This window comes from Gavia stellata, chromosome 32 (assembly GCF_030936135.1).
Source record: "Gavia stellata isolate bGavSte3 chromosome 32, bGavSte3.hap2, whole genome shotgun sequence".
Classification (NCBI taxonomy): Eukaryota; Metazoa; Chordata; class Aves; order Gaviiformes; family Gaviidae; genus Gavia; species Gavia stellata.
Window position 1 is genome coordinate 4,007,163 of NC_082625.1, and position 15,221 is coordinate 4,022,383.

Here is a 15,221-nt window from a genome sequence, read left to right on the forward strand (position 1 = left end):
AACACATGGAAGGAGGTTTGAGGCCACACAGGAATGACATTTCAAATGCCATATGAAAAAGCAGGGGCTGTCGGTGTGTTTTGGGGGAGCTCTGCACCTATTTCTACTACAGTAAAGGTGACTGACATATTAAAACAGGACCTCAAAAAAGAGATTTTAAATTGATTTTTACTGAAGAGATGACATTACAAACAAGCCATTACATAAAGACTTAATATCTGCAGAAACACATAAGCAGAAGAGTCAGTTGTTTTCCAGACACAGCTCTACTTGTTCCATTACAAAAATGCATTTTCAACTTAGGTTTAAGCCAGTGGAATATAAAATAATTAAAAAAAACCCAAAACAATCCTGTCCATCACAGTTGTGAATAAGTTATCTTCATTTTTCAATTATATACAAAAGATACTTTCCAAAGGACAGTATAAGAAGAGTTTACACAAATAAACCCTCATTCCGACTTCCGGGTACTATTTACATCTTTCTGTACATGGGTCTTTCAGGTCTTCCCAGACCCTGAAAAGCAAGAAGGGAAAGTGTGACTATCCAAGCGTAGGAGCGGGTTCTTTCCAGCAGTCAGTCCCTCATGTTTCACCCCCTCAGGAGCAAGGGAGGTATTTACCTATAAGCAATTTAAAAGCTTGTTCTGAATATCTTCAAAGACTTGATTGTAAAGTTCATCTCTAGACTTCAGTCCATCTAAATAAACTGAAAGAAAGAGATGGAGGTTTCAGGCTGCAGGTTTCTTTCTGATCAGAACATTTCTGTAGATGATTTTTCAGATATTTCATACTCTGTTGACCCAAATGACAGTTTGTTTTCCAACTGGAAAAACAGAACCATCCTGAAAAAGCTACGGCCTGCAAAATCTCTTATCCCATTATAAAGAATGTGGTTTTTCTCCCCCCCCCCAAGTGCTTATAATATGAAACAAAGGGAAGAAGTTATTAGCTATAAAACTGCATATATTTATATATTTATCTGGACAGAAAGTAGGCCAGGATTACAACTTAGTAGTAAAAATAGTGCCTTGCAACGTTACAGTTAAAGTTTCCTTGAATTAAATTACTGGCTTCCTTAAAATCCAAAGTACACCACCAAAGGATTTGTATTTAGGGAGGCTTACCGACATCAACGCCATTGTCCTCCATTTCTTTCCTGTGTTTTAAGTACATGGGCCAGACGTGGCCATCAAAGAGACCCGGGGGGTCAGGAACGGTGTAGTTACGTGTGCTGCAAACATCAAAGTGGAGAAGAACATCAGGACTACCGGGATCGCGCTGCTGCTTGCACACTGCTAAAGCCTGAAGCTAGTCTGTCAGCTGCTCAGTTGCATTTATGTAAGAGCTGATGGTCCCACTCCAGTTTCTCACTGATATTTCCCTGTGTTTTGCAACAAGTTTATTTAAGCACCCCAAGAGAATACAGAAGCTACAGGTAGCTGATGAAGGCCAAGCAGGCAGTCTCTGGGGGTTTACTGATGCTCACGGGGGAAGCACGCAACAACTCCGTTCCTTTTGCACCGATGTGCTGGTCTCCCTAAAAGGGGACTGCCAGATCTAAAGTTTCAGAAAACGCCATCTGAAAGTCTCTTTTTCCAATTATATTAAAATTTTCAACTGTAATTCCAATTTGTGACACCAGTGTATCCCATTAATAGCAACATAAAGGCAGCCTGAAGGCTTGCCTCTAGCAGAGTCTTTACTGGAAGGAAGGATTAGACTTACGTCAAAGAATCTTCTTACCTTCTTCTCCTTTTGCATTCTTCGTATGGAACTGCCAGGTAGTAGCGTATGTCAAATAGGTCTATCAGTGGTCTGGGGTAGGGTAGGAAGAAAGAATGTGTCTATTTATTTTTTCTGACAGAGGAAAGTGTTAAATTATCCCGAAAGCCATAAAAAATCTTTCTGCCTTTCTTGTGTGTCTACTGTAGACAACAGAAGTGTAAGTGTTTTTGTTAAGACACAAGCTAATGTACGGTGGGTTTATTAGTAGCTATAAGACATGAAGAATGCTGGGTTTTATAGGTCAGAATGGTATGGCAGATAACTTTTCCCACCCAAATAACCTGCTAGTAGTTACTGTGGAGGATCAGACACTGGGCTGGGAAGACCTGGGGTGTGAACCCTGACTCCTTCTAGATCATTCCAAATTCTGCTTGCAGTAGACAGAGGTTGCGGTTCATCAATCGGACATGAACTATCAAACTGTCTGGCCTGTTGTGCTGAAGCAAGCTGTCAAAATGTGCATGGGCACATGGATTTGGTACAAGGCAGCTCATCAGCTCACATTCTTTTCCAAAAATACAGGCAGTTAGCTCTGCTGCAGCTTACTGCGTCGTGCTCCTATTAGGCTGAAGAAAATAAACACCAAAAAATCCTTAAAGCAAATCTAGTTCGAACCTGGTGAGACTGAGACTTCTAAAAGCCTGCTGTGGGTTGCATAATTGCTTAATATAGTATGAACTGAGTAAGCTCCAGGTCCATGGATGAAACACTCCCTCTGGACTAAGGAAAGGCTCCTGTTAAAAAGACGGAGCGCTTCGGAGTTATTTGTAACCTTCAGGAGAGATACCGAGAGTTACCTCCCCGGGGACAGGCCAGGAGCACCGGCAGCTTGCCAGCGCAATCTCCAGTTGGCCATTCTCAGTATGGATAGTCCGAGACTGCCATTTTACATTGGGTTTGGAAAGCTGGAATGGTGCTGCTTGTCTTATGGTACAGCTTATAAACAACTCCGTTTTTGCCAAGTGTCATGCACAGCTTGTTCTCTTGAAAGACTTGTGTAAACAAAACTATAGTTTGGAGCCAAGAATCTTTTGCTCATCATGTTTATAGCATGCAATTTTCTGAAGTTTATCTATTTAGCTATTGGAAATTTTCTTTCTTCACTGCTAGTCTAGTCTCCCCATCTTCCTGCAAAGCATTTTTCCCCCCATACAAGAAAAAAAGTTGATCTTTGCGCCAATGTGCAATTAATTACTAAGCTCAATTTAGTCAGTGTTAAACAAGCATGTGTATCACATGAGAGATCTATTCCTAAGTTCCAGGAGAGATTCCAAGTAGTCAATGCAGAACAGGTTATGTCCTTGTTCTCATCAACGACCTTTTCAGGTCGAGGTTTAGGCACCATGGTGGGAGACCAGGAGGGAAGCCTGTGCCTTCACTGCTGGCTCAGTGTTTTCGAGTTCGGATTTAAAGCTCCCCGTGCCCGAGAGTTTAAGGGTGTGCCCTAGATGAGAGCTGCCTACGTTACCTTGAGAAAGCCACCTTGTGCACCTCACTTCTACCAGCATTTACTGGCAAAATTTGCATTTTACGTGAGAAAAATTCTTATGCGTGGTACCTCAGAACAAGGCAGGAAGGGTATATTAGTGAAAGGGAGGTTTTAGCCCTGGCACTAGGGATCTAGTGTTCTTCCCTGGCAAACCGTTAATAGTTCCCCAAACCTTACTTGTAATTATAAAGCAGGAAGCCTTCAATGACCAATATATGGATATCTTTGGAGGCTGGCTCTTTAGAGCCAGGCGTTACATTCACCCCGTGGGAACGGGCAAACTTCACTGGGTTCTCAATCCATGCACGCACAGTGCTCACCATTGCCTCCATATCCAAGGAGTCCAACACTAGTCAGAAGAAAGGGGGTGGGTGGGAAAAAGGTGTACAATCAAATACCACGAACCACATAAGCTTGAAAGTATAATATAGAATGAACTTGTAAAATTGAGATTACATTAATTATTAAAGATTTAACAGTAAATTTAAAAGAAATACTTAGGAAAAATATACATTACTGCATCCTATAGCGAACACTGCTCTTACCATCCCATTGCTTAAAGCCGTCTTCCCCGACTTCTATTTGATCTTGTGGCTGAAATATAGTGAGCAATAAAACATTGCTGCAAACTCAGCGTGATCAGTTACCTAAGATCCGATCACAACCTGGGCACTACTGCAATACACAACAAAGCAAGTGTTCACTTAACAAAACAATTACAGACCCTAAAATGTAAGTTCCCATCTTTCACCAACCCCAAGAACTTTGAAAAATTTTCTTGGCTCAGTCAAACCACTTTGGGCAAAGAGTTCTAGGTTAATAATTTGATACGGTGTTATTAGCCAAAATACTATAGGCCCCTGTTTGTAAGTCAACATGTAAGAACTTAAAATGCAAATACAGTGTTAAGTAACTGCTAAAATTTACATGTTCAATAATAGCTATTTTAACTCCTAACAGCTCTAATAAAAATGCAGGTCAGCATAGCACGACACTTGATCACTTAGTTATAACTTTATTTGCACTAGCATTTGCAAGCTAAACACTAGCGAGAAGTTCTATATGTTTATGGAAAATTCCTCCTGTACTTTAAGGGCTTGTATCTGACCAAATTTGTGCACAAGGCTTCTGGCGAAGAGGCGCTTCCAAATGAGCGTCTCACTCCGTTTCGTATGGCACGCGCTCTGCAAAGGCAGAACAAACCGACCACGCGGCTGCCGATGCTGGAGCTCCTTGCGTGTCGGGGGACAACATACAGCTACTTGAAGCTTATTGCCACATACATCTCTTGGACCTCCACATATGGTGGGGTCCAGCTATATTGTAATTCCTGTGAAATGGCTACAGCCTACAGGGTTTAACAACGCGGTTCTGATGTGACCGCTTCCCCTGCTGCTCTCCTGGGCCTGGTGCGGAAGGCAGCCAAGTCAGCGCAGGTCTTCTCTATTCCTCTTTAGCAATCTTTGAATTGGGTTTCTGGTCTGTCAAAGCTCCCCGATAAAACTGTCATTCTGTATGTAAAGCAGCGTAGGGGTGCTTAAATCCTAAGGTATCATTTATAAGCAACATTCTTGCTTAAATAAAATAAGGAGGAAAACCCAACGTGGAGAAAATTATTTGTGCAGAGCACAGTAAATAACCTTTAACTTAGATTAGTAATTTGACCTAAAGTTAGATCTGTTGTTAAAACCGAAGGAAGCTTTTGCTGCAACTGTTCTGTGCTTGGCTGTGCCAAGCTCCACTTCTGTGGAAACTGGCAGATACAGACATTTGTAAAGGTCAGCGTCTCCTCGCTTGTCCAAAGTAATTAAAAACATTAAATATATTGAAAATAAATGAATCAAAGTGCGTTACTCCTAAGCTGACAAAACTTACTTGGAAAGCATGCACAAGTGTCTAAAACTTACAGGGGGACCTGCTACAACTATCACTACATGTACGAGCAGCAGTTAACTCTCTGAACGAGGGGAGGAGCTCAGCTTACCTTGAAGAAGTCATCCTGATGGACCACGCAGCAGTTGGGGAGCGCCTTGATGATTCTGTTGGTCAAGGTGGTTTTGCCACCGTTGGTGACACTGCACGGAGAGGTGAGGCAGAACCGCGTTAGCGGACCCGCCAGGACCCCCCCCCCCGCCCTCAGCGGGACGCTCTGAGGGAAAACGAGCCCCGGCGGCGCCCCGCGCCCAACCCGTTTGAATTTCCCGCCTCGCCGGCGCCCCGGCGCGCGCTGGCCGCCGATTGGCTGTGACCGCCCTCCGCCCCGCCCCTTCCCCGCCGGCAACTGGCTGCGTCCGGGGGCGCGCGCGGGCCCGGCGGTGACTCGCGCCGCTCCTAACGGCCGCGCCGCTTCCCGCGCGCTCAACGGCCGCGCTGAGGGAGCGCGGGGCCGCGCCGCCATCTCTGCTCCCCTCAGCGCGGCTGCCCGGGCGGGAGGGCCGGCGGGGCTCCCCCAGCCTGGCTCTCGGCGGAATCTGCCCGAGCAGGGGGAAGCCCGGCGGGCGCCTCTTCAAGATGGAGGAGGCTGCGCGGCTCCAGCCGCTGAGCTGCCCTCCCTCCGGGCGCCCGGTCAGCCCCCGCAAAGGCTTCGGTGGCCGCTGGCGCCTTCGCCGCCGGGGCCCGGCAGAGCTGCCGCCGCGCAGGGAGCTGGCAGCTAACGAGGTAGAGATAAAACGCGCCCTCGCTGGCGTTCATTGCCCTGAACCACCCTTGCTCGTTAGAAGGCTTACGCTCATCAGCTTAAGAAGCCACCCCGTCAAAGTAAGGCTTGCGAAGAGTGCTTTTTAAAAATGCCTTAAATTAATTACGAATGAGGGAAGCTCGCTCTTTTCTCAGAGAACGATTCAGGCTTCTTTGTACCTGCAACGCCCGTTTTAATGTAAAAGGCCTGAATAATCTTCCTCTCCAAAGGAGAGAGCTGTCAAGCCTGAATGCGCTTAGTCCTAATTTTTTATTAAAAGGCTACAAAAACCTCACACTGTCTTTAACCCGCGTTAAAAATCAAGGTCTTGCCCGGTGCCAGTTTTGCAAGCCCTTCTGCAGCCGGCGGGGATGTGCCGAGCTCTGTCGCCCTGTCCTAGCACGCACACGGGCTGGCTTCTAAATCCGACTTTGTTGGAGCAAAGAAAAGCTTTTTGTACACCACCCCTCACCCCCATCTTATTTGAAGCAGGATTTTTTTCCTCGAGAAGCTTTTAAGAGCCTAACTTACTGTTGAAAACATCCTTTTTCATAGTTGAGGCACACCACTCCATCTGACCTATAAATTGACTTAAAATATTTTTTTCTATTTCAGCCTACCTCCTGTTAATGCTATAAAAGTTTGGTCTGTGCCACCCTGCAGAGCTCCCTGTATTTAAGCAGCATGAATGGCGAGTCAGCAAGTCGCAACTTTTCTAGAATCCTGTAATATTGTTTTATAGTCAGATATATAATCTCCAAGTCTTCAATCATCTTACATACAATAATTAAATGGGAAGAAAAAGCAGTATATATGCAGTATTAACAGGAACTTACCCTCCGATGCCTATGATGTATTTCATCTTTGTAGAGTTGCTTCCTTAGCGGGAATGTGGTGAGAAAAAAACAAATTTAGAAACGCTGCAATTACTTGCAGCGGAACAAAACTCCACCTTATCCTTTCCCCTCTATTTTCCCCCACTCAGCTCTGCCTCGCCTTACTATTTCATTGAAGGAAAAGGCGGGTTTGCCTCTAATTTATAGGCCCTCGCCGCAGTGCCCTTCCCTCCCTCCCCGCGTTTCCCCGCCCTGCCTGCTGATGGAGAAGCCCTGTGACTATCATGAGCCCACGATGTCATATTTTCGAGCCGGGATTAGCCACTCCTCACCTCGGCGGATGGGGTCATGCGCGCTGCCGCTGCACCTGTTTCTGCACCCCTCGCGGACCCCCACTCCGCTGCCCTTGCTGGCTTGGCTGTAAATAGCTTTTTGGCAAGCTCTCCCTTTGCCTAAATTAGTAATGGGGTAGGTGGAAATGTCACCCCTTTTTACAATTCCTTTGGGAGTTCCGAGGAAGGCACAGAGGTGTGCGAGGATATAATTAAGTGTCAGGCTTTTTTTTTCCTTGAAGTCAGATAAGCTATCTCTTTGCCTTCCCATTAATTTTTCCCAATTTCTATTTGATTATTTGAAACGCATCCAGGAATGTGATGAGAAGGAATTTTTTTGTTGCTCTAAACTTCTGGTAGGGAAGGCAAGGGAACTACTTTTTTTTTTTTTTTTTTTTTACTCCTTTTAGTGAAGCTGTTCAGAGAAAGGAACATGCAGAGGCTGATGAGTGAATCCATTTGGACCTTTATCTTTTGAACCTTTAGGAGGAACTTTTTGAACAGGTTATTCTTTATACACAGACACAAAGTCATAAAATTATATTAGCTTTCCGAGGGCTTCCTTCTCCACAGTTTACTCATGTAAGGTAGCGCTTTTTAAGGTAAGTTAACTCTAGCTGGACTGCTTCCTCGCCTAAATGCCTCTCACCACGAGCACACATTGTGGAACCTGTGTTTTAATTTCAATTGTTTCAGATGCTTCTAAAGTTGGGGCTACCTTGAGAGATGTTAGGTGAAGGTAGTTAGCAACAGTTGTGAATGTCTTTTCAGATGAACACGGTGTGAAGTATGTATTACGCATTTTTAAATAATATCTTGTCTAATAGAGCTGAAATCATCCAGATCATTGTGTCCCTTTGTTCTTCCTTTTTATAGAATCACTCCATGGAAATATTAAAAGGCATACTTAAAGGCTTCTTATCCAACAACGGTTTGTAAAGTAGCTGTAAAAAACCTTAGTGACACAGATATCTAGGTGTGTGGTGTCTTGCTCATTTTCCTTACAGCTTTGGAGTCTGCAGAGCTGATTCTTGCATCGTGATCTTGTATTGATAGATGTATGTGCAGCATGCAGTGAGTGTTGGTGCAGGGCTTGCGCCTGGCTGAAGGTAAATACAGAAGCTGATGTTACCGGGGGGTGATTTTCACCGTGCTCAAAGGAGTAGACAGAAGCTGTTTCTTTTCGAGTATTTTTGTAGTGCCTCCATCATTTGCTCGATGGCTACCAAGTATTGTATCGTTCTTTGAGCTTTTCAGCTGTTGCAGCGTAACAGCCACATACGCAGAATTTAACCATCCAGAATCTGACAAAAGGGTTTCCAAAGGAGTATTCCTAAAAATCACTCCTGAGGGAAGGGAGGGGTGCAGCTCCAGCATCACAGGCAGTCGCTAATCCAGGCTATTGGGACGCACCTCAGGGCTCACAGCTGCCTAGATGTGCAGGGGTACATTTTGTGGAGCTTTCCCATATACAGTGGTTTTGGAGCTATATAGGCAGGATGTTCCCTAAGTAATATACAATGTCTGTAGGAGCCTATAGACTGTTTTAGTTCTGGCAGTTAATGACATCTCTTTTGGCCCACGTGGTATCCTATGGCTTAATCCTCTCACACCTTATTAATATCCCCAGTATTTTGCGGATACCTTTTCCTCAAATTGGGTAATTGTTTGACATCATTAAGTTTTATTCAGAACAACTGCTCCCAAGCTGTATTTAACTTGAATTTTTCTGCCCCTGTTTCAGGCCCAAAGAAGGGTTTTGTGGCCTAAAACCTTGTTTTTTTTCACCCCAGCTGTGTCTGTTGATCTAATAAAAGATGTTACTTTTCCGTACAAAGCTATTTTACGCTCATCAGCCATAAGGTCAAGGCCCAGTGCTTTGATAAAATGAGCTGCTCATGAATAAACACTGTCTGCAAATTAGAAGATTATTAACCGTCAGAGGTGTAAGATTCTGGAAGTCTCGCAGTGAAGATATTGGAGGCAAGAATAGAAATTGGTTTTAACTCAGACCCTGGTAAATGTATGAATGGGATTATAGCGAATGGTCTTTTCCAGTCTATTACGTTGTCTTAACTCTGTGTGTTTTAACAAATAGATCTCAGCCAGTGTTTCCACTGTAATTATTATTTATGGTCAACATTAGTACATTGATTGTTCCTGGAGACATCACTTGCAAATTATACTTTCGTCATCATTTCCAAGGTAGCTATGTAAAATGACCGCTCCAGAGAAATTTGGAGCTTGAATTCTTGAATATGAACGAGCCGTGACTCTCAGGGAAGTTAGATCTCCAGCAGCTGCCCATCACTTTAAGCACAGCACAGCTTTTTCAGTACGTCAGCTTCTCAGCTGGTGTGAATTGTCACTGTGCACTGAAGTGGAGCAATGCTAATTTACACCAACTGAAAATTTGACCTAAGATTAGCTCTCTGCTCAAATGTTTCATGCCCTTCATTGTGTTTCTCTTCTGTCCGTGAGCTAGGAAGGTGTCTTGGTTAAGAAAGCAAACAGTGTGTTACCTCAGTGTTTATTTTGCCATATTTGACCTTACATGCTAGGGAAAAACTGGGGGGCTCGGAAACTGTGTAAGAGTTAGGAGGGGACGCTGGTCTCAGCTACCATTGATCCAATCTTCTTTACATTGAAGCCATGCTAATCCAAATATTTTTGGAATTGGGAATGTGCCATCCTCGAGGTGAGTGAAAATTGGATTCTGCCCTGTTGGATTTACTAATATGAATGTGCTTCAGAAACACATCTTGGGTTTTCGCATTGAAAAAAAGAGTATTCGGCCTAAGATGTGTCAAAAGAACAATACATTTCCAGCGTAGATAGCAAACAAAAAATAATTTTGGCAGTAGCAGCAGTTCCAGATACTAAAGTATTTGGCTGAGTTGTTTGGGATCAGTGAATTCCAGAACAGTGAAGTCCCACTATCTCTATAAAGAATGTTAAAACTCTGTTTCTTCCAAAAAACAGAGGAATGAAGGACAGAAGGCATGTTTTTCTGTTGTTTTGTTTTTTTTTCTTAGGCTCACAGTGGCAAATCTTGTTCATGTAGCCCTCAGTGTAAGAGCTCATTTTCAAGCCTTTTTCTCATGGTCCCTCTGTGCTCCTGTGGATGTTTCTGGCTCTTCCTGAGTTTGTTTTTAAGCTACTTGTCATGGTTTTTCTATCAGCCATATTCATACTCGTGCACCGAACAGCCAGTGAAACCGTATTCACCCACATAGCTCAAATTCTCAGATTCCTGAGTGGCCTCAGACTTGCTGTTCCTTTGGGTGATGGCATGTGCCTGCCTGTATTTGGAGATCTCCGGCATTTCAGCTGTCTGCTTCCCTAAGAACAAAAAAAAACCTCCTGCAAAAAACTGTCTGAAATGAATGGTGACAGTTACACTTACCAGCTACAACAAACTTTACCCAACCCGTAAAAATATGTCTATGCAAATGCCAAGTGTTCATAAATGCTTTTTTTAGCAAGTTATGTTAGCCACATTTCTCAGTGACTTATGTGTTGGTCATCTGAAACTTCCTTTTTTTGGGGCTTGTTTATCCTGCAGATACGTTATCTACTTGACACTTTACTAATACAAATACCATTCAACAGTGTGCTTCAATCAAAGATAGAAAATGTTCCCTCTCTTTGCATTATTTTTAGAATACTATTGTTTACTAAAAGCTTAATATTAATCTTCTTTGTTGAAACTAAGATAATTTTGGCAGAAGCCAGTTTAATATTCATGGAGCCGTCATGATATCATTTCCCTGGGATAGTTTAGTTTCTGCATGTCCGCTGACCTTTCTGTTGCAGAATATGACTCATTTATTCTAAAGCTTTAATTCAGGATTTAAACCCTTCACTAATCATAAGACATTGTTTATGGTATGATCAAGGTTATGCCAAGGTTCCTTCCGCTGGAGGCCTGGGGGAGGAGGCTGGATGAGACAGCATACCAGCTCGTGGAAGAACAGGCAAAGGAATGAGAGTAATTTTCACTTGTGAATTTTTAAATCATGGGTTTGTTTATTCTTTCCAGAGGGAGACCTTCTGCAAGGCTTTGCAGGCTGCTGATGCCTCGACAATACCCCTCTGGAGGAAGGTAGGCTTTTATTTTAAAAAAAAACGAGGGAGAGAACATGAACAGAACAGTCCTTCACTGTTAACTGCCAGTAACTAGAACAGCTAATAGTAAGAAAAATTAGGCTAGTAGAATAACAATCTTCAATAGTATAATGCTTAACTAGCTGGCATCTTGTCACAGTGATACGCAGAGTGGCTCGCAGCCAGGAGCTGCCACCGTCAGTGGTGATATTTTCTGCCACTGCTGCAGCTGATCCCACGGCTGCTGTCGGTGGCAGGAGGTCTGTAGTCCCGTGAAGGAGGCAGAGAGGGAGCAGCAGACAGGTCACGCTCCGAGAACTTGGACAAGATGGGATCGGGCAGAAGCAGCTGTGCATGCAAGCAAAATGCAGATGAAAACGTTTCAGTATATCATTGCTTTGGGGATATGGGATTAACCCGGAAAAATATTCTAGAGGGAAGGAAAAGTGATGGGGCATGAATGAAAGGACAAGAGGGTAAGTGTAAAAGGAACAGATTAAGGGGTAGTCTGAAGTGAAGACTGTGAGGGAGGGGAAAACTGGAGCCCAAAGGCAGCCAGCTTGTTACTGAAGAAGTCCAATCAGAGATGGAGAAATTCTTCTAAATTCTCAGTTCCCAAAGTATCGGGTTCTGCAGTTGTTTCAGTCCCCACGCTGCACTTCCCAAACTTTTCCTGATTGGAGCCCTTTGGAGCTGTTGACCACGATGCTGCGGGAAAGGATCCTCTTTGGATTTCAGTGGTCTACATGAGGAATTTATTTCATGGGATTAGTGGATATAGAGGCAAAAAGGAGTCGGATATGCAAGAAATGCTTCTATTTTGTACCTGTGTGGTGCCAGGTAACAATTACAGTAATTCCATGAATAAATTTTTAAACAGATGCCAGACATTTCTAGTGTCACGTGACAGCTGGCATACGTTTGTAGATGTATGACATTGTTAAATTAGTTAGTCCTGGTCTGTGTGTTGCTATAAATTGTATAGTCAGTAGCAAAGAATTAGAAGCATTTTTAAAAAGCAATAGAATCCCAGTTTTTACTCTCTGATTTATATTCTAGGAGAGATAACATCTAATCTTTCTCCCCACTCCGTTGAATCTTTTGTCCAATGTAGATCGTCCTGATGGATGAGAAGAGAGGAAGTAAGCAAAACTTGAAGGTAGTTTGGAAAATGAAGAAGGATGGAGAATGAATAAGGCATGAAATAAGCATTCAAGCTTATCACAGCAGACATGCAGTGAAGAAGCTGAGCTATAAGGCATGTTGTTAATGTGTGATGATTCATCCAGCACTCCAAAATATTCTGACAGTTTTTCAGGTAGGTTTGACAGACTCTTCAAAATCAGTCTGAATAGGTAATATACAGACAATAAAGGGAAGTTTTCCTTTTCTTGCTATTAAAAGCTCATCTTTGCCCATGCTGCTTCATTCTGAGTTTGGTAGGGCTAAGCCAGCTCTCAGGTTTTGAGGCAGGTTTTGAGGCTTCCCTCTGCTCTGTCCCTTCCTACCCTGGTGTCTGTGCAATTCCCAGGCTGCAATCCTCCCACTCCGCCATGCTCCACCTGCCTGTGGAGAAACTCTCTGTCCAACAGGATTTCACAAGGGGAAAGAGAGAAGCCCTTTGCGTTGGTATAGCTGATAAAAAGGTGCCTCGAGAGCAAAGAATTCAGCTGGGCTTGGGGAGAGGAGAAAGAAAAGCAACCACAGGGTTCCCATTTTTCTCGTTAGCTTTTGTGTGTTGTTTGGCCCTACCATGCCACCTCTGTGGGGTGCATTTCTGGGTAAATTGTCTCTTTTAAACAGTTCTACCAATTCTAAACATTACCAAATATTTTTCTGCTCTCTTCTGCATTCTTAATATTCTCTGCAGCTTTCTTCTGACCCTTCCTCCTGCCCCATCCCAGTTCCTGCATGACTGGTTCCTGTGAGATGCTTCAGTGCAGCCCCTGTTAGAACATCATGGTGCACTTTAATCCCCCGTGTCACTCAGACATATGGGCCTAAGCGTATTCTGGACTGCAGCCTTTCAGCCTCAGCCCTGAAAGCCACTTGCCATAGAGTTTAAAATAGGTAACTTGTCCTCTGAGTGATTTTGGCTTCAGTTTGGGTTATTTTGAGGTCTGTTTTAAAGAACCACAGAATATCAGTTCTGATCCTCGTATAGGATATATATGTATAGTGTATAATATACACTCTTTCTTCTCATAACACTTAAGAAAAATCAGGGTGCTTCAGTGTGTTGTAGCTGCTTATCCAGATATGATCCTGGGGTAAAAGACAATTAATTACACTCAGCAGGGTGTGCAGGGCTAACACTTTGAATGTATTTTAGAAAGGAAGTGCTGTAAAAAGAAGACAAATTCATGAATGCACATTTCTCTTCTTCCATTCCTTGTGGTTCTCTGCTGTTTGATCCCGTTAATACCTGTGTTGCTACTTTCACTTACAGCTGTTACTAAATATGTTCAGTGCTGTGCTGAGGACAGAGCCCACGCTGCCTTTTTGTGTTCCCCTTGGCTGCCTTGGCTAGAGGTAGCTGAAAAAAAGAACAAAATGCTCCCTTCACTAGGAGAGAACTGCTTGCCTTCCTGGTCACTCAGACATGTGGGTATGGGATCCAAATCGGATGGCAGAAAAATTACCGTCTGTTTTCTGGAATCGGTGTACTCTCAGTGTTGGTCCTTGTATATTTGATCTCATTTCAGGGGCATGGAGGTGCCTGGGACCGGGCTGCTTCTCCCACCGCTGTGAGATGCCAGGAGGAGCTTACAGACCAGCTCTGCCCCCAAAGGGAGCGTAGTTCCAGTGCTATAGGAAGACAATTTCTTAACCTCCACCCGAGTCAACCTGCGGATGGGGTTCATTCTGCTCAGCCATCTCACAGCTCAAGGACTGACGCCATCCAGAGCTTGCGTAGGATGGACGGGCTGAGTCATCCTCCGGAGGTGCCTCTTCTACCTGTTGACCATGGGCCGCTGCAGGGACCGCACAAACTTAGGCTGTCTGTGTAACCCAAAGATGGCTAAGATTTGGGGAGAGATCCTGCGCAGGGAGATGATCATCACTGAATAAATTAAGTTGCTGCGGAGGCATTTTATATAAAAATTTAGTTCTCTTGGTAGATTTACTGATGTAACTAACATTTTTGTTGTTGAAGACAGACAGAAGAAGGATACCGCTCTTCAATTTTAGTCAAAACTTGTGACAGCAACACCATACACAGACCAGTTATTTTCATTACCATTTTTTTTTGTTTTGTTTGTTTGTTTTTTTAATAGATTAAAACTTGGTCACACACACTGTGTTCATATTGAAATCTCCCATGCTGAGTGACTGCCTCAAGCTAATAGGTCTTGGTAAGCTTTTGCTAAAATAAGTTGGGTGCTTGATATAATAAGTTTAGCAAAAATTCACTGTTTTGATTATAGATCTATACAATTCATTTATTTTTAGTTTGCTTTGGGAAAAGAATTCCACAAAAATAGACATACACAACAAGCTACATGAAAAGAATTTTAATACTTCAAAATTAACATATCTATGAGCTCGGTGCCCTGTGTAAAAGAATATTTTCCATTTATCATGTAATTAGTGGCTGTGATGTAACACAAACAGAAAGGATTGATAGCCATTACAGTCTTAAAATGGATTTTAAGAAATGTTCCTTAAAATGGATTTTTGTGGATGTAATCTTTTCAAAGAAGCTATATTTGGAATTTGGAACATTGTTCACGGTGGTAGAATTATTAATCATTAACCTTGATTTATTTGACTGCAGTATGATGTACTAACAGCAATCAAACCACAAGAAATACGGGAGTAGAAATTTTTGGCATTTAAAGAACGAAAAAAATGTTACAATGGAGTAACACGATGCGATAATACTGACTGTCCTTTGCCTGATGTGAGGAGGGAGACTGTAGGTTGTTTGGAGCAGGATGGGGGACACTGGGAACAGAATCAGGTTTATTTTGATGCTGTGCTGCTTGCTTA

General features: G+C 43.3%; 1 protein-coding gene and 1 long non-coding RNA gene across 4 annotated transcripts; one reads left to right on the top strand and one right to left on the bottom strand.

The window, feature by feature from the left end:
* Positions 1–150: 150 nt before the first annotated feature.
* NMRK2 (nicotinamide riboside kinase 2) lies at positions 151–6,933 on the bottom strand. 3 transcript variants are annotated; one of them, XM_059831737.1, is made up of 8 exons: positions 6,790–6,933; positions 5,261–5,351; positions 3,822–3,870; positions 3,454–3,625; positions 1,746–1,817; positions 1,127–1,233; positions 623–708; positions 151–516 (listed from the first exon to the last, which is right to left on the bottom strand). In XM_059831737.1, the coding sequence occupies exons 1-7, from the start codon at positions 6,813–6,815 to the stop codon at positions 623–625; spliced, it is 603 nt and encodes a 200-aa protein (XP_059687720.1). In that variant the 5' UTR covers positions 6,816–6,933; the 3' UTR covers positions 151–516. The 3 variants fall into 3 exon arrangements, with proteins under 3 accessions (XP_059687720.1, XP_059687721.1, XP_059687722.1); XM_059831738.1 differs by having other exon boundaries at positions 151–708; positions 3,822–3,878; positions 5,254–5,351; XM_059831739.1 differs by lacking the exon at positions 1,746–1,817 and having other exon boundaries at positions 151–708.
* A 717-nt stretch (positions 6,934–7,650) lies between these two features.
* Positions 7,651–12,431, top strand: LOC132319904 (uncharacterized). Its single transcript, XR_009484546.1, has 3 exons — positions 7,651–7,723; positions 11,164–11,226; positions 12,343–12,431. It is a non-coding gene; the product is annotated as an uncharacterized LOC132319904 (long non-coding RNA).
* The last annotated feature ends 2,790 nt before the right edge of the window (positions 12,432–15,221 follow it).